The sequence below is a fragment of the Poromitra crassiceps genome (assembly GCF_964638095.1).
Source record: "Poromitra crassiceps genome assembly, chromosome: 14".
NCBI lineage: Eukaryota > Metazoa > Chordata > Actinopteri > Beryciformes > Melamphaidae > Poromitra > Poromitra crassiceps.
The window spans coordinates 7,419,191-7,446,144 of NC_139633.1; the positions used below are offsets into that span (position 1 = coordinate 7,419,191).

General features: G+C 45.9%; 1 protein-coding gene across 1 annotated transcript in view; it reads left to right on the forward strand.

Moving 5' to 3' along the window:
• Positions 1 to 15,565: 15,565 nt before the first annotated feature.
• LOC310788796 (ubiquitin carboxyl-terminal hydrolase 54-like) overlaps positions 15,566 to 26,954 on the forward strand; it is a gene marked incomplete at both ends in the record, with an annotated part of 49,169 nt that continues 37,780 nt past the window's right edge. Inside the window, 4 exon segments of the mRNA XM_083650370.1 lie at positions 15,566 to 15,608; positions 15,870 to 15,976; positions 22,280 to 22,372; positions 24,067 to 24,201. Coding sequence (XP_083506496.1) covers positions 15,566 to 15,608; positions 15,870 to 15,976; positions 22,280 to 22,372; positions 24,067 to 24,201 — 378 coding nt within the window.

Below are 26,954 nucleotides of genomic sequence, written 5' to 3' on the forward strand. Positions count from 1 at the left end.
TGGGGCATCTGGTGATTCCCACCCCTAATGTATATGTACACTAGACTAGAACTTTAACTAACACAGTTCTCCATCATGGAGACTTAGCTGCTGCAGCAGCTTGGAGATTAAAATGCAAAACCTCTATAGACAGTTACAGTAGAGACCATAGATATCACTTACAGTAGATACACGGTAGACATATCCGTCTACAAAGTCAACATTTTGCTCTGGATCACTTTGTTATTTAAATGTTCATCCTCTCTTGGCGTCTGAACAACTTGGTGAGGATTTCCCCCCTAAAGAATGTCAAACATTTTCATGGTGTTTGTCAGCTTGTCGACACTTTGATCTAAAACCGCTTCTTCATGCTGAGGATCTTTTTGAGGGCCCTAGCTGTGAGGGCTTCGACACAGTTTTCTGTTGACTTTAGCAGATAGCTGCCAGCCTGCGTAGCGCCTGTTTACCCAAACCCTCGCTGTCCCACGGTGTGAAGTTCCACAAATGTCCGTCAAGGTGAGCTCATCATGCTGTCCCACACGGGGCGGGCACGCACGCCGGAGAGGAACTGTCTGGAAATTATGCTGTCTCCAGCTGCTTTTTCCAGGGCTGAAACAGCACCGACACATCATCCTTGCTCAAACCGGTTACTTTGCTGAACAATTACTCGGGTAGAAGTACTCAATTACTCAAGTAGAAGTACTCAATTACTCGAGTAGAAGTACTCAATTACTTGAGTAGAAGTACTCAATTACGAGTACTTGAGTAGAAGTACTCAATTACTTGAGTGGAAGTACTCAATTACTCAAGTAGAAGTACTCAATTACTCTAGTAGCAGTACTGTGTCACTGCACAAGCACGCATGCACAAACACACACACACACACACACACACACACACACACACACACACACACACACACACACACACACACACACACACACACACACACAGAAACTCACACTCTGTCTCTCTCTCTCTTTGTACACACATACAAACTGAGACGGTGGTTCTCAACATGGGGTCCGGGGGCCCCCAGGGGTCCTTGAGACTGTTCATTTTCACTATGATTCCATCCATAAGTGACACAATGACAGAATGTATGACTATTTTGGTCATGGCTTTCATACACTTTCTGTAATAAAAGATCTAAAAGCAAAAATAAATCAAAATTAAACAGATGGGGGACCCTGGGAGAAAACCTTATCAAATGGGGGTCTGTGGTGGTCTAATTTGTGTCAGTTTAGGGTTCCTTGAGGTCCAAAAGTTTGAGAACCACTGGACTAAGATATGTAGGTGCAACAGCTGTCAACTACTCAGTTTAGTGATGTTATAGTACATGATCTCTGAGTGAAGTCCTGTCCAGTGCAGCTTGAAGTACAAGTAAAAGTAGCTTGTTAAAAATGTATTGAGAGTAAATGTAAAGAGAAAATGTGCACACTCAGAAATTACATGCTTCTGATCACTTTTATTATTATTATTATTATTATTATTATTATTATTATTATTATTATTATTATTATTATTATTATTATTATTATTCATAAATTTGACTTCATAAACAAGAGTATGGAGGAAGGGAGGGAGAACATGTAGTGAACAGAAAGCAGCAGAGCAGCTGGTGACATGCAGACCACACTTTAACAGACTGAGGTCGAGGCTCTGGGTGGAGGCCAGATGTTGAGCCGCAACCTCAAACATTCCTCTGCTGGAAACACGTCCGCCTGCTCTGCCCTCCACTGGCCGGGTCTTTCCTCATTATCCTTTACATCTCTCTGTACCGAGCGTGCTCTGCCCTCTACTGGCCGGGTCTTTCCTCATTATCCTTTACATCTCTCTGTACCGAGCATGCTCTGCCCTCAACTGGCCGGGTCTTTCCTCATTATCCTTTACATCTCTCTGTACCGAGCATGCTCTGCCCTCCACTGGCCAGGTCTTTCCTCATTATCCTTTAGATCTCTCACTCTGCACCGAGCGTGCTCTGCCCTGCACTGGCCAGGTCTTTCCTCATTATCCTTTACATCTCTCTGTACCGAGCGTGCTCTGCCCTCCACTGGCCGGGTCTTTCCTCATTATCCTTTACATCTCTCACTCTGCACCGAACCCGTCTCCGACCCCCTTTGGGAGGTCGAAGACCCTGCATGGTCTTCCCTGAAAAGCCATACCCGCAAAACCAGGCTGGTGCTACCATCATCATCAAACAGCCATTCTTCAACATTCTCTAATTGCATCAAGGTCTTGTAAATGAAATAATGTTGGCCCCCTGGACCCCCCTCAAGGACCCCTGGTGGTCCCCGACCCCACGTTGAGAAGCACTGATGTGTGCTGCTGTGAGCTGCAGAGCAGAGCTGTGTGTGTGTGTGTGTGTGTGTGAGCAGCAGAGCTGAGCTGTGTGTGTGTGAGCAGCAGAGCTGAGCTGTGTGTGTGTGTGTGTGTGTGTGTGTGTGTGTGTGTGAGCAGCAGAGCTGAGCTGTGTGTGTGTGTGAGCAGCAGAGCTGAGCTGTGTGTGTGTGAGCAGCAGAGCTGAGCTGTGTGTGTGTGTGTGTGTGTGTGTGTGTGTGTGAGCAGCAGAGTGAACATGGCCTGTATTGATCTGTAATGATCAGAAACAAACACAGAGCAGCACGTCATGATCAGTAATACAGACTGTGTGTGCAGTCATGCAGCAGCACAGAGTGTGGGAACCCACTGAGTAATCATGTGCAACTTATCAGCAGAGACCGGCCCTCTGTTCATAAACATGTCAAACATCCCACTCATATAGACAGACAGTGGCTGTCAGTTGTAATCATGTGAAGTTATATGATACAGTCGTTTGTCTTACCGGCTCGTTTAGGAAAACAGTTTATTATATTATGGCTGATTATTAGTAAGTTATCAGCTGTGACAAACCTATCAAGCTGAGATGTTATTACTGTGCTGTTACAGCGAAGCGGTTGCAGTCAAGTTAGAAAATATTTTTCCAATATTTGAATTTATTCTCAAGGCACAAAACCTTTGATAGTATCAAAACTGAAGAAAATCAACAGTAGTACAGTTAGTACTGCTTCTGTTACCACCACCACCTACTACTACCGGTACTTATTATATTATGTAAGAGCAGATTCCTTTCAGTTTTGATACTATCAAAGGTTTTGTACCTTGAGAATAAATTCAAATATTGGAAAAATATTTTCTAACTTTGCTGCAACCAATCCGTGTCATCCAGGCGGCAAGCTCGGGCTTGCCTTGGACAGATGAAGCCGATGTGGAGGTGAGAAAAGCAGTAGTTCCTCGAATTGCCACTTGTCGGTCCCCGTTCACCCTCATGTTAAAATGCCCGACTTTACAGCAGAAATAAACATGTTCACAGCCTGGTAAAAAAAGAACCGTTTTTGGTCTGTTTAGAGTAAAACACAATGATAAAAAAAGCCCCAACAAACTCACTTACTATAGGCCTATATACTGCAACATGAAAACATGCAATCACACCCACGCACGCACACACACCCCCCACACACACTACACGTGCACATTAAATTATCTCTCTCTCTCTCTCTCTCTCTCTCTCTCTCTCTCTCTCTCACTCACACACACACACACACACACACACACACACACACACACACACACACACACACACGCATGCATGTATGCAGCATATGGACACATTCAAACAGATAAAACATTTACACGCTATCACACACACGCACACACACACACACACACGCACGCACACACACACACACACACACACACGCACGCACGCACGCACGCACGCACGCACGCACGCACGCACGCACGCACGCACGCACGCACACACACACACACACACACACACACACACACACACACACACACACACACACACACACACACACACACACGCACACACACACACACACGCAGACGAAAACGTTCAACCACGATGCAGTATTCAGTCACACGCCCCCCGCCCCCCCACGCACGCACGCACGCACGCAGCCCACAGTGCTGCCGCAGGTAGTAGCTCCTCCCCCTCCAGTCTGCCGCTTCAAACACAATAGCAGCAGCAGTCTGCATGCATGGAGGAAATCTATCTTTGTTTCGTTGGAATAAGCAGAAGCTACAGAGGAGAGGAGAGGACTCTCCGCTGCAGTGTGTCTCCAGCCTCTCAGGTAGATCCGCTTCATCGCAGCCGCACGCTGCTGCTCTTTTCCCGGTGTCTTTGCTCAGATCGAGTCGGTCGGGAGGGGAGCAGCAGGAGAGCACCGTTATACTCTCATTCACCCGGCGTCATCAGAAACAGCCTCGGCCGTAAACACGCAGGAACGACCCGCTGTTTGCGCCTCGTTTTCGCTTTGCCTTCATTGTTCTGCGTCAAGTTTGGTACAATGTAATGTTAGCCCCCATGCGTACGAGTGGAGATAACTGTTATAGACGAACCCCGTTTAAAAATAAGGCAATTTGCGGCTTTCTCGCCTGTCTGCAAAAGTACAAAGCTGCTAGAACATCAAGTAAGATCTCGTCTGAATCGTTTGGGTCTTCGGGTTAATTCGGCATGCAATGGATCCACCAATCGGTACTTACTTGGTATAGGCTAATTAAATAAAACGCCAATTAATGATTGGTTCGAGGTGCTTGCTTGCTACCGCCTGCAAGCTGCAACGCTGCAACGTTATTTTAGTTTATGGGAAGAGCACGAGAGCCGCTCTAAAAGTTGGGATTTAAGCTAGGCTACTTGGTGGATATAGGGTATGCCGAATCGTAGAGTGGCCCATTTTGATTCATAAAAGATTTTAATTCATCTTATAGAGGTGGAGATTTGGTGATGATAATAATAATAACCAACCGAGGCACCGTTGCTTTACCACCATTGGTAGTGGAATTTGTTGTGACGTTTTCTCCACAAAGGAGATGCAGGGCATTCCGCTGTACGTTTAGGTAGCCTAGTTTCCGTGGAAATGAATCGCTGTATTTGCAGAAAATACTGTTTCATACGGAGTTTTAGGTTACAAACTATCAACTTCCCACTACTAAACCCTTGACGTTTATAGAATTTAATATGGATTAATAGTTTTGTGTCTTTATCCTGCAATCAGACAGAATAGGTTTGAGAGCAAAACTTTCCACACTGCAACACTTTCCTTTATTGCAGGTAAAGTCAATCTGTGATTAAAATATATAGTAGTCTAATGTGAATGAGAAAGTTGTGTTTACAAAACTGCTACTGAATTGATGCAAGCTGCAGTAGCTGTTGGGAATAAGACAAGATGACACTTTATTAGATTATGATAATGATCAGAATGATGGATGAAGAAAGTAGCCTAAGATCAAAACAAACAAAAAACAAATACATCCACAGCCATGGATGTAATGGAGAGTGAGGTGGTGTGAGGTGACCTCACCAGAGAGAAAAAGTCAAACTAACCCTTGGATGATGATAACATAATGATGTTGTGTATAATACTACTGTCATCTGTAGCTTCAGCAGCTCTGGGTAGCTTGTGGACAGAGACAATTATGACATCACTTAGGGCGTATGTAGACATAGCACCTGTCCGCGTCTTCCTGGTGTGAAAAAAGGGCTGCCTGGAGCGCTTTTTGTGAGGAGAAGCGGACAATAACGCCTGCTGCTAGCTTACCAGCTGCACTAACCACCTGTAACGTTAGCACTTCTCGCAGTAACATTTCTAACAGTGTTGTAGAACAAGCAAGGCTTACCACCAGAGGGCAGACGTTTACAATACATATCCGGTATAATCCACACTGCCATTATGATCGCTGTTACAGTAACGTAAATTCAATGGTTAGCCTACAACGTCCTATCTCTCCATCGCCTGGCTGGAAAAAGCGTTTCACGTCACGTAAAGAAGCTATATGGACACAAGCCCAGGCGACTTTTGGGTGTGAGTAGTAGTCTTCTAGTGTAGTCTTGTACTTAAAGGAACATTCCGCCCATTTTCAACCAGCTTTGTATCATTAGAACATCAGTAGTATATCAGAAAACTGTAAACTGTTTTGAAGTCTGTCATTTAATTTGACAGTTATTGAGTGTTAAAGTGTGGACCAGTGACATCACTGGTCCACACTAACTCAAATTAATAACTCATTAACTCAAATCAACTCTCAATAACTGTCAAACTAGATGAATGATGAATAGTTTGACAGTTATTGAGAGTTGATTTGAGTTAATGAGTTATTCATTTGAGTCTCATTCATTCACTTTAACACTCAATAACTGTCAAATTAAATGACAGACTTCAAAACCGTTTACAGTTTTCTGATATACTACTGATGTTCTAATGATACAAAGCTGGTTGAAAATGGGCGGAGTGTTCCTTTAAGCGCTCTATAGGCGGGAACACATCACCCACATTAGCGACAACGAATGCAGACTCTTGCGTCACCTCACGTTGCTGTTTGTCAGAGCCAAAATGCACTTGAACACACCGCAAAGACTACTGCCGACGGGCGACTAGCACGTGTACGTTCTACGCCTGCGAGGGCCCCCACCGTTGCGGTCGGGGTACGTTTCGAAATCCCTCCAGGGCAGACATTTTTTCTAGGGGAAACACTGGAATCCTATTCTCATAAAACGGGTCACATAATTCCACACTACTGCACGACGCCATGACACCACATCGTTATTGTTTTGAGTTTGAGACCCCTAGCGGCAGAAAAGGACATACGGTAATGTACGTTTAAACGGTTTCCTAACTGTCGCCTCACAGCTAGAAGGTCCTGGGTTCGATTCCCACCTGGGACGCTGTGAGCGCTGAAGGAGTGCGTGCCCGTCCTCATGTCCTCGAGTGCCCACCGCTCGAGTGGGGTCGTCAAAAGGGCCTTTCTGTGTGGAGTTTGCATGTTCTCCCCGTGCGCCCTCTGGGGGTTTCCTTCATATAGGAACCCCTTCACCAAAACATGCAATATCCTGGTTGCTGAAGTGGTGCCTCCTCTGGTCGTTAGGGGCACCTGTTCGGAGGCAGGGGAACTGGTTGGAATAGCGTGATCCTCCCACGTGCTATGTCCTACCGGTGAAGCTCCCCCTGTCAGGTGAAAAGAAGCGGCTGGCTAACTGCCCATGTCTCGGAGGAAGCATGGAGCCAGTTTCGGCTCTCCCCAGATCGGCAGAGGATGGAGCAGCAACCAGGATAAAAAAAAAAAAAAATAGCACTAATGGGGATAAAAATGGGATAAAAAAAACGGGGGGGGAAAACGGTCTCGACATATTCTCGAGATTTGAGAATATGTCTGATAAAGTTATAATTGGCACTGGTGTTGTCAGCCTTTGCCTGGTGTTTTGCTTGAACGAGAAAGGAAGAGGTGGAGGTGGAAGCATAAGGAGAAACTGCACTAAATGGTGAACATGTAGAATAATCCGAAAAAGCCACCGACAAGGTCGACTAGAGCAGTGGTTCTCAAATGGCGGTCTGGGGACCCCCAGGGGTCCGTGGCACTTTGCCAGGGGGCCCGCGAAAAGTTTTCAGGAAAATAAAAATAACAAACTTTTTTTTGTTGCAAAAGCTTCATAGTTCAATGAAAATATTGTATCCTTTAAAATTTAAATCTAAAATGGTTCATGGATTACATTGTAATCTAACAAACCTATCAATTTAAAAGTCAAGCACGTTACCGTGGAAACAATTAAGCTTAGCCCAAACTCACAAATCAGAATGAGGGGTCCCCGGCATATTTTCTATCTTGTAAGAGGTTCTTGACTGAAAAACATTTGAGAACCTCTGGACTAGAGCCAACGGTGTGGGACACACAGCAAAGACTAGAGTGACGGAAGATCACCCACGGAACCGGTAGGGTCATATGCTTTCCGCAAAAGGGGGAAAAAAGAAAGAAAAAAAACCTGATGGAATCCTGGAATTTATTTGGTAATAAAAATGCAATCTACTGTAAAACCTTGTAAAATAGGCCTATAGAGAAATGATAACATTTTCGATTGGTGTTTTAGTGGGGGGGGGGGGGGGGGGGCTTACGTCACCTCACAACTTGGTTTTCACTTTGAGAGAGAAAAATATTGATCCTAACCCCTAAATTAAAATGGGAAAAACTGAATTTGGGGGAAAAAATAATAATAATTTGGGGGAAAATGACCTAAACCTGGACCAGGTGACCCAGCCCCCCTGTCACATGGCAAAAAAAAACTAATTTATTGTAGTAACCTAAATTATTTCATCATTGTAAAATAGGCCTAGAGAAATTATTCAGTTTTCGATGGGGGTGAGTTAAGATGGTTGGATGGTAAGTTGGTTTTGCGTGGGCCTCTCACGTCACCTCACAACTTGTTTTTCACTTTGAGAGACATGCCAAAAGGAAAAAATATCGATCCTAACCCCTAAATTAAAATTAAAATGGGAAAGACTGAATTTGGGTTAAAAAAATAATTTGGGAAAAAATGAAATGGATTTCATCATATGGCCCTGAACCTGGACCAGGTGACCCAGCCCGTCTGTTACACTAGGCACCCACACGACACAAATACAGGAAGTGACATGAAGAGGGGCCGTCTTGCTTGAAATCCCATCGTCTTTGTATCCGTCCACCCCGACCACAACACGCTTACTGGCCACCGTTTATTTCATTGTCACACTCCTGTGGTGTCAATTTCAGGAGGAAAAAAACACAGTTCCTCTCTGCTCCTGCTAGCCATGTGGTGTTGTTTACACCCCCCTCCCCACACACACACACACCCACACACACACACACACACACCCACACACACACACACACACACACACACACCATTCGTTCCTCGAGCTCAGTGGACAGTCACATGTTGGTTGAAGCAGCTAAACTGCAGCGGCTAACGAGCTTAGCTGAAGGCGAGTAGCCACAGAGAGACAGACAGACAGAAAGAGAGAGACAGACAGACAGGTAGGACAGACAGACAGAAAGAGAGACAGACAGGTAGGACAGAGAGACAGACAGAAAGAAAGACAGATAGACAGAAAGAGACAGAAAGACAGGTAGGACAGAGAGACAGACAGAAAGAGAAAGACAGACAGACAGGTAGGACAGATAGACAGAAAGAGACAGACAGATAGACAGGTAGGTAGGACAGAGAGACAGACAGACAGACAAAAAGAGAGACAGACAGGTAGGACAGAGAGACAGACAGAAAGAAAGACAGATAGACAGAAAGAGACAGAAAGACAGGTAGGACAGAGAGACAGACAGAAAGAGAAAGACAGACAGACAGGTAGGACAGATAGACAGAAAGAGAGACAGAAAGACAGGCAGACAGGTAGGACAGAGAGACAGACAGAAAGAAAGACAGATAGACAGAAAGAGACAGAAAGACAGGTAGGACAGAGAGACAGACAGAAAGAGAAAGACAGACAGACAGGTAGGACAGATAGACAGAAAGAGACAGACAGATAGACAGGTAGGTAGGACAGAGAGACAGACAGACAGACAAAAAGAGAGACAGATATACAGAAAGAGAAAGACAGACAGGTAGGACAGAGAGACAAACAGACAGAAAGAGAGACAGAAAGAGACAGACAGACAGACAGGTAGGACAGACAGACAGACAGAAAGAGAGACAGATAGACAGAAAGAGAAAGACAGACAGACAGGTAGGACAGAGAGACAGACAGAAAGAAAGACAGATAGACAGAAAGAGACAGAAAGACAGGTAGGACAGAGAGACAGACAGAAAGAGAAAGACAGACAGACAGGTAGGACAGATAGACAGAAAGAGAGACAGAAAGACAGGCAGACAGGTAGGACAGAGAGACAGACAGAAAGAAAGACAGATAGACAGAAAGAGACAGAAAGACAGGTAGGACAGAGAGACAGACAGAAAGAGAAAGACAGACAGACAGGTAGGACAGATAGACAGAAAGAGACAGACAGATAGACAGGTAGGTAGGACAGAGAGACAGACAGACAGACAAAAAGAGAGACAGATATACAGAAAGAGAAAGACAGACAGGTAGGACAGAGAGACAAACAGACAGAAAGAGAGACAGACAGACAGACAGGTAGGACAGACAGACAGACAGAAAGAGAGACAGATAGACAGAAAGAGAAAGACAGACAGACAGGTAGGACAGAGAGACAGACAGAAAGAGAGACAGATAGACAGAAAGAGACAGACAGAGAGACAGACAGACAGACAGAGACAGACAGGTAGGACAGAGAGACAGACAGACAGACAGACAGACAGAAAGAGAGAGACAGATAGATAGGCAGGACAGAGTGACAGACAAATAGACAGAGGCAGGACATAGACAGAGTGACAGACAGACAGACAGACAGAGGCAGGGCAGAGAGACAGACAGATAGAGGCAGGACAGAACAGAGAGACAGACAGAAAGAGATAGACAGACAGACAGACAGACAGAAAGAGAGAGACACGTATAGATTGAAACAGGACAGAGAGACAAACAGAAAGAGACAGACAGACAGTCTAATCCTATAGACACACTCACTGTCTAATCAGGCTAATCTCCCTCGGCCATGACCTGCAGTTTACCTCTCTGTCTGTCTGTCTCTCTCTCTCTCTCTGTCTGTCTGTCTGTGTCTCTCTCTGTGTCTGTCTGTCTCTCTCTCTCTTTCTCCCTCTCTGTCATGGGTTCTGTCAGAAGTTAGAACCTTCAGTCCTACACACACACACACACCATGGTCTGGGTGAATACTCGATTCTGATTGGCTGCAAGGTGTCCATTAATTTGTGATAATGTACAGCGATAATGCACACCTAGCTAAATGGTCTGTTCACCATTCATATCAATGCGCCAGGATCACGACAGAGCCGTTTGAGCTCTATACCACCGTTAAGGGTTAATATGGCACTTTTATAAGTTTAGAAAAAAATGGAGCCGGTCAAAGTAACTATTTAGATTACCCCTGAGTGCTCAGTTTAATAAAATAACGGCTATTTAGAAATCTGATTTTCGTTCTGGTCAGCTGACAGAAGCCGGGCTCTCAGCTGTCAACTAGGGATGCAACGGTATGAGTTTTTGACGGTATGATAACCTTAGAACAAAAATATCACGGTTTCACGGTATCGCGGTATTGCGGACCATTTGTGTTTTTACAATAGCCGAAATATTCCCATACAGCCGACGTCGTCTTTTTAGATGGGGGAAAGTTCAGGGGGGTCCTTGCGTTCTCCTGCTTCAGCCATTATCACACACATGGTTGTAAATACAAAGCAAAGTACCAATGGCACAAGGTAGCACTCACAAAACTTCAGGACAAAGGAGCTCTCAATTTCACCAATTTATTTGGCCATGTCACAAATAATGCCAACGTTTCGGCCTCTCGGCCTTCTTCAGGGCATGGAGGAAAAAAAAAGCCTGGTTGGTTGTAAATACAGTCAGGGACAGCTCCTCTCTACTGTGCTCTAGTCTAGGTAGGCATGCAGCCAGGGGGAGGGGCTGCCTGCCTGAGAGCTGCACTCTGCAAGCGACCTGGGCACTTTGTTTTGGGGAAACAGCTGATACTGTGGGGAAGGTATGACGGCAAATCTTAGTGGTTTTGATACCGTGACGTTTTCAAACCGCGGTATACCTTCAAACGGTATACCGCTGCATCCCTACTGTCAACTGTCAAACCCTCTGTTTACAACTTGCAGCAACCAGCAGCCAGACGGTTCACGCCTCCACGTCGCCAATAACTTCTGATAATGGACACCTTGTCGTGCATTAACCCTTACATAACTGACACGTTGACAGGATCTAGGACTATCTTGGTCATGGGTTTCATACACTTTTTGTGCAGTAAAGCATCTAAAAGCAAACATCTTATCAGATGGGGGACCCTGAGACCAAAGCTGCTCAGATGGGGATGTGTGCGTTTGTGTGTGTGTGTGTGTGTGTGTGTGTGTGTGTGTGTGTGTGTGTGTGTGTGTGTGTGTGTGTGTGTGTGTGTGTGTGTGTGTGGTGTGTGTGTGTGTGTGTGTGTTTGTTTGTGTGTTTGTGGTGTGTGTGCGTGGTCTAACTTGTGTCAGTTTAGGTTCAGATCCACTGCTTGGAAGGATAGTCGACAATGTCAAGTAAGAAGTTGGTGTCAGACAGTTGAGTTAATTCATATCTGTGTACGTCTAGGTTTCACTCTGCAGTGCATGCTGGGTGGCATTTGTTTTAAGAATGGATGTTAGATTTTAGAGGGGTGTGTGTGGGTGTGTGTGTGCGTGTGTGTGTGTATGTGTGTGTGTGTTCTCGTGTGTGTGCGTCTCCTGCCAATGGCTCACTGTGGTGGGAGGAGCCAGCTGATCCTCCTTGTAGTAAACAACAAGCGCTCCCTCGGGTGATGCAGGCCTGGGCTCAGTGGGCATACGGGCACACACACACACACACACACACACACACACACACACACACACACACACACACACACACACACACACACACACACACACAGAGTTATTGCATTAATATGAATACATGGTTGTAGGCAAGTCATTGCTTGCTGGAAGCAGAGGAGAAGAGTGTTTGTGTTTGTTTGTGTTTGTGTGTGTGTGTGTGTTTGTGTGTGTGTGTGTGTGTGCGCAGCAGAGTGAAGAAGAGTGAAATACAGTCCTGGGGCACCCTCCCACCACATCATTTCTTTATTCATATTAGGGGTCTAGATATATATATATATATATATATATATATATATATATATATATATATATATATATATATATATATATATATATATATATATGACTGTCACGTGATGAATAGTGACTTTGACTCCATTGAAAGTTGTTGAAAATAGACCTGGGTCATTGAAAGTAATTGAATTTAGGCTTTTTTCCTGCGTAGAGAATTACGAGGCGGCCGCTTTCGCTCCACCTTCAGCTCGCGACAAACTGAAAACAAAATATTTTCTAACGAGCGTTGCAGTCGGATTTCTGTCATTTGCAATTGCAACTAACAGCACAGTTGAGAAGTGTTCACACATTCAAGCCTCTCTCTTTTTAATTGTTGTCTGTGAGCTTCTGTAAAGCTGCCAGTTGTCATTATAAAATTCCTAATTATAAAACGTTGCCTGTAGGCCTCTTGTATTCATGAGGATACGTCATTAAGAGAAAGAGAGGGGAAATTGAATGGAGAGAGAGAGAGAATGGTGGAGAGAGAGAATGGGGAAGAGAGAGAGAGGGGAAGAGAGAGAGAGAGAGAGAGAGAGAGAATGGTGGAGAGAGAGAATGGGGAAGAGAGGGAGAGAATGGAGGCGAGAGAAGTGACCCAGACAGGCTGTAAATTGACTGCTATTGTGACTGGAGGAGGAGGGTCCACAGGTCATTAAATAGGGTGGAAAGCTCTTAAATTAGGCATTTCAAAAGCCTTAAAAACTAAAAAGTATTCAAATGTATGAAATCCACTGCAGTGATTGTTTCTCCATGTGCTGTCAGGTCTGAATCCAGAACAGATCAGGTCTTCTCTCTTCTGTTCATTTGTAGTTCCACACTCTCTTTTTTTTTATAAATCAAAAACAGTCTGCTTTATGCTGCTGTGGTTGTTTCTTTTGGTTTTTAAATGGGTATTTTATTGATAAAGTTCTTTATTGTGTTCATGCTAGTCTGGCGCAGTCATCCAACCCAGGCAGCAGCGACAGGAGGACCATATCTGGAAATTCAATAAATCGGTCAGTCCCTGTGTTGTGTCCGGAACATGATTGTTGATATACTGTAAGCCACGCCCTCTTTTGCGTTCAGCATGGGGCCTAAGGGAGTGAATTCCCCATTGATTTTCCCATTGGCGTTTGGTGAAATCCTTTAGAGAGGGCACACACACACACACACACACAAAACGCTCTGTTCGTTTTCCAACTTGATGTCATCTGATCATTCCAAAACGCGTTCTCCTTATTTTTCACCTCCGCCTCTTCCTATCTTCCACAAGCAAAAATCCACACAAGGGCCGACAGATACAAATGATTTTGATGAATTATGCATAAATATCAGTCCCTCCAGGAATTTGCTTTTTTGCGATCGCAATAGTTAATGCAAATTCAACCAATCTCCACAATATTTGCGGGGTCTTGCAATTTTCCTAAATTCACACGATTTCTCCGCAAAAACGGCAAAACGGGTTGATCAACTTGCAACTGAATTTTTGCCAGTTCCTGCAATTTTACAGCAAAAAAAAACTAAAAACTAAACATTGCAAACTCCATTGCAAGTTTTGGGAAAAGTTGCCATTTATGTAGTAGTTAGAGAAAAAGGTTGCAATTTCTTTCCTCAACTTGCAATTTCTTGCGAGTTCTCACAATTTTTACAGCAAAATAATCAGATAAAACTCTGCAATCTCAACACACACGCGCGCACACACACACACACACACACACACACACACACACACACACACACACACACACAAAACACAGAAAAACATGCAGTCCGGAGGGACTGGATATAACATGGGGAGTGGAAATAGACTCATTCTAAACTATTGGAGAGTTGTGTTATTGAAACATGGAGTTTAGACAAGTTGACAATCAGCTGATGGAGAAGGCAGTAGTAATTGTATGAGCTGGTATAGGAGCAGGGCTATCATGAAGTCAGGGTTCTTTGGTTTGTAACCGCATGCTTTTTTGACCGCTGGGTAACTTTTATTATCCTTTATATTTCTACTTTGATGTCCGCCCTTATGTTCGTCATCTGGTAAGAACCATTCATTTGTACTTTGTGGAAAAGAAGACAAATGTAAGACAATGGAGAAAGTTGCTCTTTTAGCGGCATTAAAAAGCTTAGAAAGTCAAAGGACATTTGAATGAGTTCTTGTGAAAGCTGCAGAGGAAGTCACTCATAAACCTTGTCTTTCCTCTTCTTCTGCAGATTTGTCCGGAGCGCTGGCGGTGCCGAGGGGCCATCACTGTAGGAACCTGGGATAAAACCTCCTCGGAACGCAGAACGTTTGGAACCGCTGGAATATAAAGTCTAGCATCCCGTGGAATCCAGGAGAACTAAAGAGGGCGGGCAGAACCTTTGTGGTCGTCTGAACACAAAATCCTGGGATTTAGAGTAAAGAACGTAGAACGTCTGCAATCTGTTAAGATAACGTTAGAACCTCTGGAATCCTCTGAATTCTTCGGACAAATAACGGAGAACCTTTGGAATCTAGAAGAAAGCCATTGGAATTTGGCGTAGAATTTTTTAAATACAGAATCCCCAGAACGGAGAACGTGGAACCTTTTGGAAGCATTTGGAATTAATAGAGAATAAACATATCGCTATTGGCCAATATTCTTCTCGTTGACTGCCATCGGCCTATCAGCAAATTAGGTGACATTGACCGATAGCAGTGGCGAAAGACTTGAAAAGAGTTCAGTTATTTGTTTATAATGAAGATTTCTGTTTCCCTCTCACAAAAGGGGGAATAAATATCAGCAAAAATAAAAACGAAAACATTAGCTATCGGCCAAATTGTTATTTTAAACATCGGTATCGGTATCGGCCCAGTATTTCGCAATTAGTGCATCCCCACTTTTGATTTCCTGGCCGTGTTCCATCTCTGAGTCTTCACTCGCTCTCCGTCCGTTCTCGGCTTTTTTTCTTTTCTTTTCCTCTCCTCTCTTCCAGAGGAGATGGCTTCGTCTGCATCGCCACGACGACGGACGATAGACTGCTGATCCCCACAGGGAGAGAGACACAGAGAGAGAGAGAGAGAGAGAGATGTCGTGGAAGAGGAACTACTTTGCGTCTGGCTCTGGCGGAGGTGGCGTGCTGCCGGGCACCCTGACGCCCGGCTCGGGGGCCATGCTGCCGGGCACCCTGACGCCCGGCCCGGGTGGCATGCTTCCGGGCACCCTGACGCCCGGCCCGGGTGGCATGCTTCCGGGCACCCTGACGCCCGGCCCGGGTGGCATGCTTCCGGGCACCCTGACGCCCGGCCCGGGTGGCATGCTGCCGGGCACACTGACGCCCGGCCCGGGGGGCATGCTGCCGGGCACACTGACGCCCGGTTCGGGTGGCATGCTGCCGGGCATACTGGCGGTGCCACGCACCATGAGCTCCATCGCTCCCAGCAAAGGCCTGAGCAACGAGCCCGGACAGAACAGCTGCTTCCTCAACAGCGCCCTGCAGGTACGCGCATGCACGCGCACAACACACACACACACACACACACACACACACACACACACACACACACACACACACACACACACACACACACACACATAGGCGATTCTAGGCTTTGCAAACAGGGGTAGCACCAGCAGGATAAAAATAGTAGTCTGACTGGGGCGTTTGTAGGGGGGGTTATGCCCCCCCTGGACAAAGAAATGTTGTACATTTTAAAGTAAAATGCATGAATCTGATGCACTGAGCAAAATGAAGAGGCTAATCTTCACATTAATATCCTCTTCACTGTGCTGTGGCTTTACAATGATGAAAAAATAATTGTCTAATAAACACAGGTGCAAGCAAAACACTAATGAGGGTTTCCAAATTCCAATCATGGAAGTTTGAAGCCCTCATTAGTGTTTTGCTTGCACCTGTGTTAACCCTGCCTTTTTGACCACAAATGGCCCCCGTGAGAAGGGTCTGTCCCAACTCCCAGGCTATGTAAATAGCCTACAGTAACCAACACATGTGACTAAAGTGTGTAGGCTACAATAAAACAGAACAGACAGGTTGCTGATATGGGATTCATGGCTTCTGTTCAGATATGTAACGCATGGCATGTTTGTGCCTTCCAAACATAGCATTAAAGTTAGTCAGACTTTTCTAGTAGAACAATGTACTAATACATACATCAATATACTTATACTGAAGTAGAACCATATTGTAACTGTAGTAGGCTACATTACTGGTTCATTTGAACAAAACATTAAGAATAAGAGCAGCTTATGGAATGTATAAATGTCCTTTGTAACAGCAGTGTAGAGAAATATCTGCAAATGACATTTCAAAGAGAGGATGCTGTTGAGAAATATTTGAGGCTGTCTGACTCTTCAATTGTGCTAAAACAACATTGGAGAGCTTTGTGCAAAGAAGATACAGGCCCACTGTTGCATTAATATTGGTATCCTATTTTATGGTTAAGTAGCCTATATTTGCATAAGTAGCTTATATTTGGTATTGTTATTTTTTTTTTACTGGGAGTAGCCTACTCACGAGTGTCTCAGGCTGCAGTAGTGTCGTTAAGTGAAGTTAACAAGCAGCTGGGTGCGAGCCGTGGCTCTCTCTCCCTCCCCGCTCATGTCTCGTCTCTCTCTCTCCCTCTCTGTCTCTCGCTCTCTCTCTCCCTCTCTATCTGCCTCGGTCTCTCGCACTCTATCTCGCGCAAATGCGGGACATCTAAATAGTTTATTATGTAGAAATAAAATAAAAAATCATCTGGCCACTAGGGGTTGCACGTGCATCCGGTCCAACGTATAATCGCCAGTGCACGCACACACACACACACACACACACACACACACACACCCACACACACACACACACACACACACACTCTGATGACACAGTATCAGTAGGTGGATTATCGTGGGACGAGGCAGTGCTTATTGCAGGGAGTTGCTGCGTTTTGATGACATCACTGACTGACAGTCCTCTTTAACGTCTTGATGACATCACTGACTGACAGTCCTCTTTAAGCCTTCACCAGGCTAGTCCACTGTAATTGAACTGATCCCTGAGTCACACTCAGTCCCCACTGGGAGCTTCCCACTCCAGCCTCCGTCTTGTGCTGGTTTCCACTGAGCAGCAGAGGTTCAGTGCCTTGCTCAAAGGTCTGTCCACACAGAGAGGAAAAATGGCACTGACACGCTCAGTGTGGACCCACGCAACAAGCCCCGCCTCCTCAGCGCTGCTCGGTCTACTTTATGCAAATGAGGGGCTTGTATGTATGTATACTACATAGTGCCAGCTGGCTGGCTGACTGGCACTATGTACACTACATAGTGCACTGCCAGCTGACTGGCACTATGTAGTGTACATAGTGCCAGTCAGCCAGCCAGCTGGCACTATGTAGTGTACATAGTGCCAGTCAGCTGGCAGTGCACTATGTAGTGTACATAGTGCCAGTCAGCTGGCAGTGCACTATGTACACTACATAGTGCCAGTCAGCCAGTCGCCACCTAAATCTGCTAAACATCAGTCACACAGATGCAGTCAGCACAAATCAACCTGTCATTAGGTGTTTAATTAACCCTCCTCTATATTTGGATTACCATGTAATCAGCCTTACCCAGCCCATAATGCCTCCACAGCTGATAATTACTATCATTTACTGTATGAGTCACTGTGTGTGTGTGTGTGTGTGTGTGTGTGTGTGTGTGTGTGTGTGTGTGTGTGTGAGATAATGTGTGTGTGTGTGTGGCAGTGTGGTTGAGATCATGTATTGTGTGCTGCTATGTGAGCCCTTAACAGTGTCAGAACAGGCAATCGAACCTTTTTCGCAGCGGCCATCATTTTTGCGCCTAAAAGGCAGGAAGTAATGCATGTGCAAGCAAAACATTAATGAGTGGGTTTCCGACTTCAAATGATCCGTTTATGCGCTCCAGTGCCGGGGCCCTCGCTAATGTTTTGGGCGCACCTGTGTTATGTCCTCCTGCCTTTGAGACACAAAATGGCTGCTGTGAAAAAGGCGAATTGGGTGTGAAAACAGTCATTTTTCCAATCTTTCACAATGCCCCTTCAAAGTGTCCCTGTGCTGCTGCAGTAGCTCGGTTACCCCGCCCCTCCTCTCGGTTACCCCGCCCCTCCTCTCTGTTACCCCGCCCCTCCTCTCTGTTACCCCGCCCCTCCTCTCTGCACAGACACGGCAACATATTGGCCTCGGTGGGGGGCGGTGGGAGGAGGGAGGAGGAGGAGGAGGAGGAGGAGGAGGAAGGAGAAAACAAATTGACCCAGAAGTGCTGAGGGGACAGTTTCCGATCACCCTCCTGTTCACAACACCGCAAGGAAGCACTTCACTCCACAAGACAAAACATGACTTGATGTTTATTGATAAAAAATAAATAAAAAGACGACACACTCAATCAATCATCTACAAACAGGGGTTCCCTAAACTTAAGGATGCCACAGCCCACAGTTTGTGAATCACTGCTCTATACAGTGATTCTCAAACTGTGGGCCATCCGCGGCCCACTAGTGGGCCGTGGATGGTACTACACGTGGGCCACGAGTGGTCTGCCAACACTCCCGATTTTCGCGGGTAATCAAAATGGCTGTAGCAGGCTAATTTTTAAAGCTACAACAGTGGAGATCCTGTTATCAGAAGAACACCATAATAATATGCTAGCTTGCCGGCAAGGGGGATAAATAACACTCCAAACGTAGGTTAAATTTGGGCGAGGGAAAACTATTTCAAAGGGGTCCGTTGACGATGAGCTCAATTTATCTGAGTGAAAATTGGTTCAATGGGTACCACGAGTCTCCCTTTACAGATAAGGTAGCATTTTTCACAGCATAGCATTAATAGCTTGTGGATTGATTTCTTCTGTTGTTGCTCATCATATTTTGTCTCAACAAATGTGTTCAAATACTGCTGATGAGTAACGGGGGAGAAAATGTTGGCAATCTGCTTTTGGGTATTTTGCCGAAATGTTTTTGTATGTGGATGGATTATTAATTTCCCTTATGCCTAAATTCACATGCTCTGTTAATAAAATAAAATATATAATAATAAAAAACATATAGAGAAATAGATCATCTTAGTCTGGTGTGTTGATCAGAGTTGTGATTAAAGTGTTGGGTGATGGGCCCCGGAAGATTTTCACATTTCAAAGAACCCCTGCTCTACAATGCTGCAGATTGATAATGTGTTGAAACAAGAATCCATATTCAGTTTTACTACAGCACATGCCATAACAAATATGAGACGTTAACACATCTCATATTTCTCATTTTGGAAGTAAACCACTGCTGTTTCTGAGTTGTGGGCTGTGGGGGAGTCGAGCAGTTGGTGATAAAATAACTTGACCATATAAGCAGTGCTACACTGTTTGGTTTTGGGATTTCCTCAGTAATCTCTCATTAAAATACTGAAATATATATAATAAAAAAATATATATAATATAAAAATATATTGTGGTGGTCAGGTCACACTGGTCAGTGCTGATATTGTGGTGGGCTGCCACACAAAAAATCTGAACTGGCCATCAAGACCTGCAGTGGAAGTGCAGCCAGTGTTTTTGGTGCCTGATGCCACACACAGGTGTGATTCAACCTCATGACACAAAATACAACACTGCTGGAGAGTGATGGGTTGTCAGTTGTGTTGTGTTCAGTTCTGCACTCTCTCCCCTCCCCTCCTCTCCTCTCTCCTCCTCTCCTCTTCTCTCCCCTCCTCCCCTCCTCTCCTCTCCTCTCCTCCCCCCTCTCCTCTCTCCTTCTCTCCCCTCCTCCCCTCCTCTCCTCTCCTCTCCTCCCCCCTCTCCTCTCTCCTTCTCTCCCCTCCTCTCCTCTCCTCTCCTCCCCCCTCTTCTCTCCCCTCTCCTCTCTCTCCTCTCCTCCCCCCTCTCCTCTCTCCTCTCCCCTCCTCTCCCCTCTCTCCTCCTCCCCTCTTCCCTCCTCTCTCTCTCTCCTCTCCTCTCCTCTCTTCTCTCCTCTCCTCTCCTCCCCTCTCTCCTCTCCTCTACCCTCTCTCCTCCTCTCCTCTCCCCTCCCCTCTCTTCTCCTCTCCTCTCTCCTCTTCCCTCCCCTCTCTTCTCCTCTCCTCTCTCCTCTTCCCTCCTCTCTCCTCTCCTCTCTGTCCGATGGTCTCCCCTCTGGCATCAACAGAGTTTCATCTTCTTGTAATTTCCGAGTGGGAGTCAGTAACCTCATAAATAAACTGATGAGAAATTCCTTCATGTCTGGACTCCGCAGGAGAGCACATTCCCAGAGTCTCTGGATTCATAAAGAGGGGGTGGGGGTGGGGTGTGTGTGTGTGTGTGTGTGTGTGGGGGGGGGGGGGGGGGGGGTGCAGGAAAAGAAGTTGACAGACAGTCAGAGGGTTTTCACACGTCAGTCTGAACCTCGGGTCATTTTTTGGGGTGTTTTTCCACTGACATCACTTCCTGTCACTGACATCACTTCCTGTCGCTTTCTCTCGTGACCATGGAAGAAAGCCCACGCTTGTGTTCCTGGAGCAGCAGCTCCACCTGTGTGCAAACGGGTCCAAATAAATTGTCTAAAGTTTCGACACACATTGATCACACTCACACTCATCATTCGTGACTTTTGGAACGCAAGTGCATGAACACAAACTCCTCTGAAGATCATCTGACCCAAAACTAAATCTCACACAGACTCCTCACCTCTGATTCATGTCCCTCACACAGACTCCTCACCTCTGATTCATGTCTCTCCTCACACAGTGACTCATGTTCTCTCACAGTCAGCAGGCAGTTTACAGAGAAACCTTCTCTCTGCTGCCCGGTGCTTTTCCCGTCACAGTTCAGCCTGAGGTTGCAGCCTGAACTCGCAAGACCCCAGTTACCATGTGTTGACACGGGGAGGCATGATAGGAGTTTTGGTGAGGGAGATGCTACGTACTGGTGGTATCAGATAAGACTTAACGCACATCTGGTTGGGGCAGAGCCAATCAGTCAAATACAGAAGTCCAGTGATGAAGAACGGCTCGCAAACCTTCTCCAAAATATCTTGACAAAGGTCCGTTTGAGGATTGAAACCGACGATGAGTCACTGAATCAAAGTATTTTAGGTGCGTTAAACAAGAGTTGCGAGCCCTTCTTCATCAGAGGTGAGATGTACTACTGACCACCCAAAGACTTACACACTGCCCCCTGGCTGGGGTGGTCAGCACTGCAGCAAGGGGTGAGGGAGGGAGATTGCAGGCATCCCTGCAACAGCTTGCTTAGCACTAGAACCATCACACCCTGCTGGGCTGTGCTGGGACTGCAGTGTAGCCGGCCAACACACACATGCATGCAAATGGAGCTGCTAGATTGACAGAAAAATAATTGACAACTATTTTGATAATTGATTAATCATTTGGAGTATTTCTTTATTTTAAGAAAAAAAAGGACAAATTCTCTGATTCGAACTTCTTAAATGTGAATGTTTTCTGGTTTCCCTTCACCTCTATGACGGTAAACTAAATATCTTTGGGTTAGGCTTTGGGATTCTGGGAAACATTGATCGACATTTTTTCACCACTTTCCGACATTTTATAGACCAAACAACTAATTGATTAATTGAGAAAATAATAGACAGATTAATCGATAATGAAAACAATTGTTAGTTGCAGCCCTACATGCAAACACACACAACTTCAATTCTCATTGTTTTTGACGATCTCTCCCCACCCCTCTCTCCCTCTCTCTCTCTCCCTCTCTCTCTCTCTCTCCCTCTCTCTCTCTCTCTCTCCCTCTCTCTCTCTCTCTCTCCCTCTCTCTCTCTCTCTCTCCCTCTCTCTGTGTCTCTCTCTCTCAGGTCTTGTGGCATCTGGATATTTTTCGCCGTAGTTTCCGGCAGCTGTCGACTCATAAGTGTATGGAGGATTCCTGCATCTTCTGCGCTCTGAAGGTGAGAACAGACAGACTGATCATCTGAGCCCAGATCTGCAGCAGAGCAGATGGATCACATATCCACTGTAGAATTGTTGCTCGATGTGTTGCTCAGTGGAGAGGCTAGTGTCCCATGATGGCCTGAATTAGGGATGGGCATTTTGAATACATTTCCATAATCAGAATTTGGGAAAATTAACGATCGATTATCAATTAAGACGAGTATATATATATATATATATATATATATATATATATATATTCACATTTGGCTCAAACGTCCACTTGGACTCAAGGATGAACTGATTAGATTTTGGTCGTCAAAGGTCAAAGTTCAAGGTCACTATGTCCTCACGAAGGCCATTTTCTAGCTCGTTAACGCCATATCTCAGTAACGCCTTGACATAACTTCTTCACATTTTGCTCAAACATCAACATCTGGACAGACATGGATGTCGACTGCTCACTTGTTGGCGGAGGCGTTGACAGTCATTTCTGTTGAGCGACACTTATCAAAGGTGTCGAGGACCCTACCATAAATCAGCCTTCAGATTGATATCGTCGTTCATCTATTTGCAGAGTGTTTTTGTCCAGTAAAGTGTCTCAACCTGCTGTCTTGTCTGTCTCTGGTCTCTCAGAGTATCTTCACTCAGTAAGCTGTTTCTGACCCTGGTGTCTGTCTCTGTCTGTCTGTCTGCCTGTCTGTCTGTCTGTCTGTCTGTCTGCCTGCCTGTCTGATTGTCTGTCTGCCTGTCTGATTGTCTGTCTGATTGTCTGTCTGTCTGCCTGTCTCTCTGTCTGTCTGTCTGTCTGATTGTCTGTCTGTCTGTCTGCCTGTCTGTCTGCCTGTCTGCCTGTCTGTCTCCCTGTCTGTCTGTCTGTCTCCCTGTCTGTCTGTCTCCCTGTCTGTCTGTCTGTCTGTCTGCCTGTCTGTCTGTCTGCCTGCCTGTCTGCCTGTCTGTCTCCCTGTCTGTCTGCCTGTCTGTCTCCCTGTCTGTCTGTCTGTCTGCCTGTCTGCCTGTCTGTCTGCCTGTCTGTCTGTCTGTCTGTCTGTCTGTCTGCCTGCCTGTCTGTCTGTCTGCCTGTCTGCCTGTCTGTCTGCCTGCCTGTCTGTCTGTCTGTCTGCCTGCCTGTCTGCCTGTCTGTCTGTCTGTCTGTCTGTCTGTCTGTCTGCCTGTCTGTCTGTCTGTCTGTCTGTCTGCCTGCCTGTCTGCCTGCCTGTCTGTCTGTCTGTCTGTCTGTCTGTCTGTCTGCCTGTCTGTCTGTCTGCCTGTCTGTCTGTCTGTCTGCCTGTCTGTCTGTCTGCCTGTCTGTCTGTCTGCCTGCCTGTCTGCCTGTCTGTCTCCCTGTCTGTCTGCCTGTCTGTCTCCCTGTCTGTCTGTCTGCCTGTCTGCCTGTCTGCCTGTCTGTCTGCCTGTCTGTCTGTCTGTCTGTCTGCCTGCCTGTCTGTCTGTCTGCCTGTCTGCCTGTCTGTCTGCCTGCCTGTCTGTCTGTCTGTCTGTCTGTCTGCCTGCCTGTCTGCCTGCCTGTCTGTCTGTCTGTCTGTCTGTCTGTCTGCCTGTCTGTCTGTCTGTCTGTCTGTCTGCCTGTCTGTCTGTCTGTCTGTCTGTCTGTCTGTCTGTCTTCCTGTCTGCCTGTCTGTCTGTCTGTCTGTCTGTCTGTCTGTCTGCCTGCCTGTCTGCCTGCCTGCCTGTCTGTCTGTCTGTCTGTCAGAGTATCTTTGCTCAGTTTCAGTACAGCACTGAGAAGGTGTTGCCGGCTGACGCTATGCGCAGCGCGCTTGCCAAAACCTTCCAGGACGAGCAGCGCTTCCAGCTCGGCATCATGGACGACGCCGCGGAGTGCTTCGTAAGCGCACAAACATGCACACACACACACACACACACACACACACACACACACACACACACACACACGTGCACACACACACACACATGCACACGTACACACACACACACACACACACACACACACACACACACACACACACAAACACACCCTTTTCTCTGATCATCTTTGTTTCTTGTCATATTTTGATCCAACACATTTCATTTGGCCTGAGGGTGAGTAGATGATGACACAATAAACATTTTTGGGTGAACTATTCCTTTAAAAAGAAAGAGAAAGAAAGGATGATCATCCTAACAATCAACTCATGAAGTCACATTAACATGAAAGAAAGATAACATGTCCTGATGGCTTTAAAGCTGCAGAGTTTACCTTACTCTCTGGCGACCCCAAGTGGCAGAGACAGGTAACATCTCTCTCTGGCCACTTTTACACAGAGATCCTGCAATTATTGCCGTTACGAATAGGGATGCACCGATCCACTTTTTTCACTTCCGATCCGATTCCGATACCTGAATTTGGATATCTGCCGATACCGATATTATGCCGATACCAATATTTTTCTTGAATATACAGTATAGGCAAAGATTTGGCCAATTAAAGATTTTTTTTTTTTAATATACCTTGCAAAAAGCAGACAAAATTAAGAAAATATACAAGGCAAAGAAGGATACTATTATACATGGGCAAATTACGGCCAGCGCCCCCTGGAATTGCAAAAAAAAAAATCCGATTCCGATCCGATCCGTGAATTAGTGCCAATATCGGCACCCGATACCGATATTGGATATTGGATCCCTAGTTACGAAGGCCCGCAGCGTTGCCACAGAAAATGCTTTTACACAGAACCAAGCAGCCCCACCTTATTTCTGCCCCGGAGTCCGTGTGCTTTTAGACAGCATCCACCCCTCCAGGACTGAAATGAGGCGTGAACCATGGGCTTATTATTATGCTTATCAAGCTTATTATGTCCGAGGAGTTTAACCAGCAACTTTCAATATTGGTCTGATCGACGTTATGGATCACAGAGGCAGCATCATGTATTACAAGGCTAAGCTACAGGTAACACAAGGCTTTCCTCCTTTGGCTCCAGTTTTTTGTAAAGCATATTCCCATGTTGTGAAGTAGCCTAATTAATGTAAGTCTGTTCTGAAAGCGTGTTGACTGGACGCCCGCGTGTCAAACAGCTGCAGTCTGCATAGTTTAGGTAGGCTACTGTATGATGAACGAAACAATGAAACATCGGCGATGTACGCGCTGCTCGTTAAAGATCAAAGACAAAAAGACACAACGCATAAACTGTAATCCATTAAAGGGTTCTCCAAGACAGTGAGCAAGTGAGAGACTATTATTATACCCGAGGAGTCTATCTAACGCACAACAGACAGGCGAGACACACTGCAGATAGGCTTTGGTTAACTAACTTATTTCTGATAGTAGAACTTCAATCTGGAGGTGTTTTTTCCCCTCAGTCCTCCTGTAACGTTTTTATGAATGAGCTGATCCCGTCTTCCTGCGGCGTACTGTTTTAAACAGACATTGATTCAGCGCTGATACTACCTCCATTAGTGGAACGAAAGGCGGAACAAAATGACTCGCCATTCTGTCCTTGTGATTTATTTTTTTATTTTTTGCCCCCCCGCTTTTTTATCCCATTTTTATCCCCCATTAGTGCTAATTCAATTTATTTATCCTGGTTGCTGCTCCACCCTCTGCCGATTTGGGGAGAGCCGAAACTGGCTCCATGCTTCCTCCGAGACATGGGCAGTTAGCCAGCCACTTCTTTTCACCTGACAGGGGAAGCTTCACCGGTAGGACATAGCACGTGGGAGGTTCACGCTAGTCCAACCAGTTCCCCTCCCTCTGAACAGGCGCTCTTAACGACCAGAGGAGGAACCACATTAGCAACCAGGATATTGCATGTTTTGGTGAAGGGGGTTCCTATATGAAGGAAACCCCCGGGAGGCACGGGGAGAACATGCAAACTCCACACAGAAAGCTGTCCTTGTGACTTTTACACAGGAGGCGAGTTGTAATAATAATATAATTGTAGTAATAATCCCGATCACGGCTTTCACAGGCTGTGGAAAAGGGGCTTCTGTCCCCCCCCCCTCTCTCTCTCTCTCTCTCTCTCTCTCTCTCTCTCTCTCTCTCTCTCTCTCCTCTCTCTCGCTGGATTTTGCTGGTTACCAGCATTCAGTAAACGTAACAGCATTATTGCTGATTGACTGTGCTGCAGTGCTAAGGCGCTGTGTGTGTGTGTGTGTGTGTGTGCACTGTGCAGTGTTTCCCCTAGAAAAATGTTCAGGCCTGGAGGGATTTCGAAACGTACCCCGACCGCAACGGTGGGGGCCGTCGCTGACGATGCTAAACTTTTAGCTAACCTGTGTGCATCTATGTTCGCAATGGCATCCCAAGTATCATCATACTATTATGGGATGCGATGCGAACAGTTGTGTGTGTGTGTGTGTGTGTGTGTGTGTGTGTGTTCTCTATGTGAAGAGTTAACTGCTGAGCCCTGGCTGCTTGCCTCCACACAAAGCAAAACACACACACACACACACACACACACACACACACACACACACACACACACACACACACACACACACACACACACACACATACTCCTTTATCTCTACTCATTGACATAATTGTGCAGACATTATTAACCCATCTAAACTCACTTTACTAGCCTTTAGTTTTTGGATGGACGGGTGCAGCCGGCCCTTGAAATGCAACGTCGCTGAGTG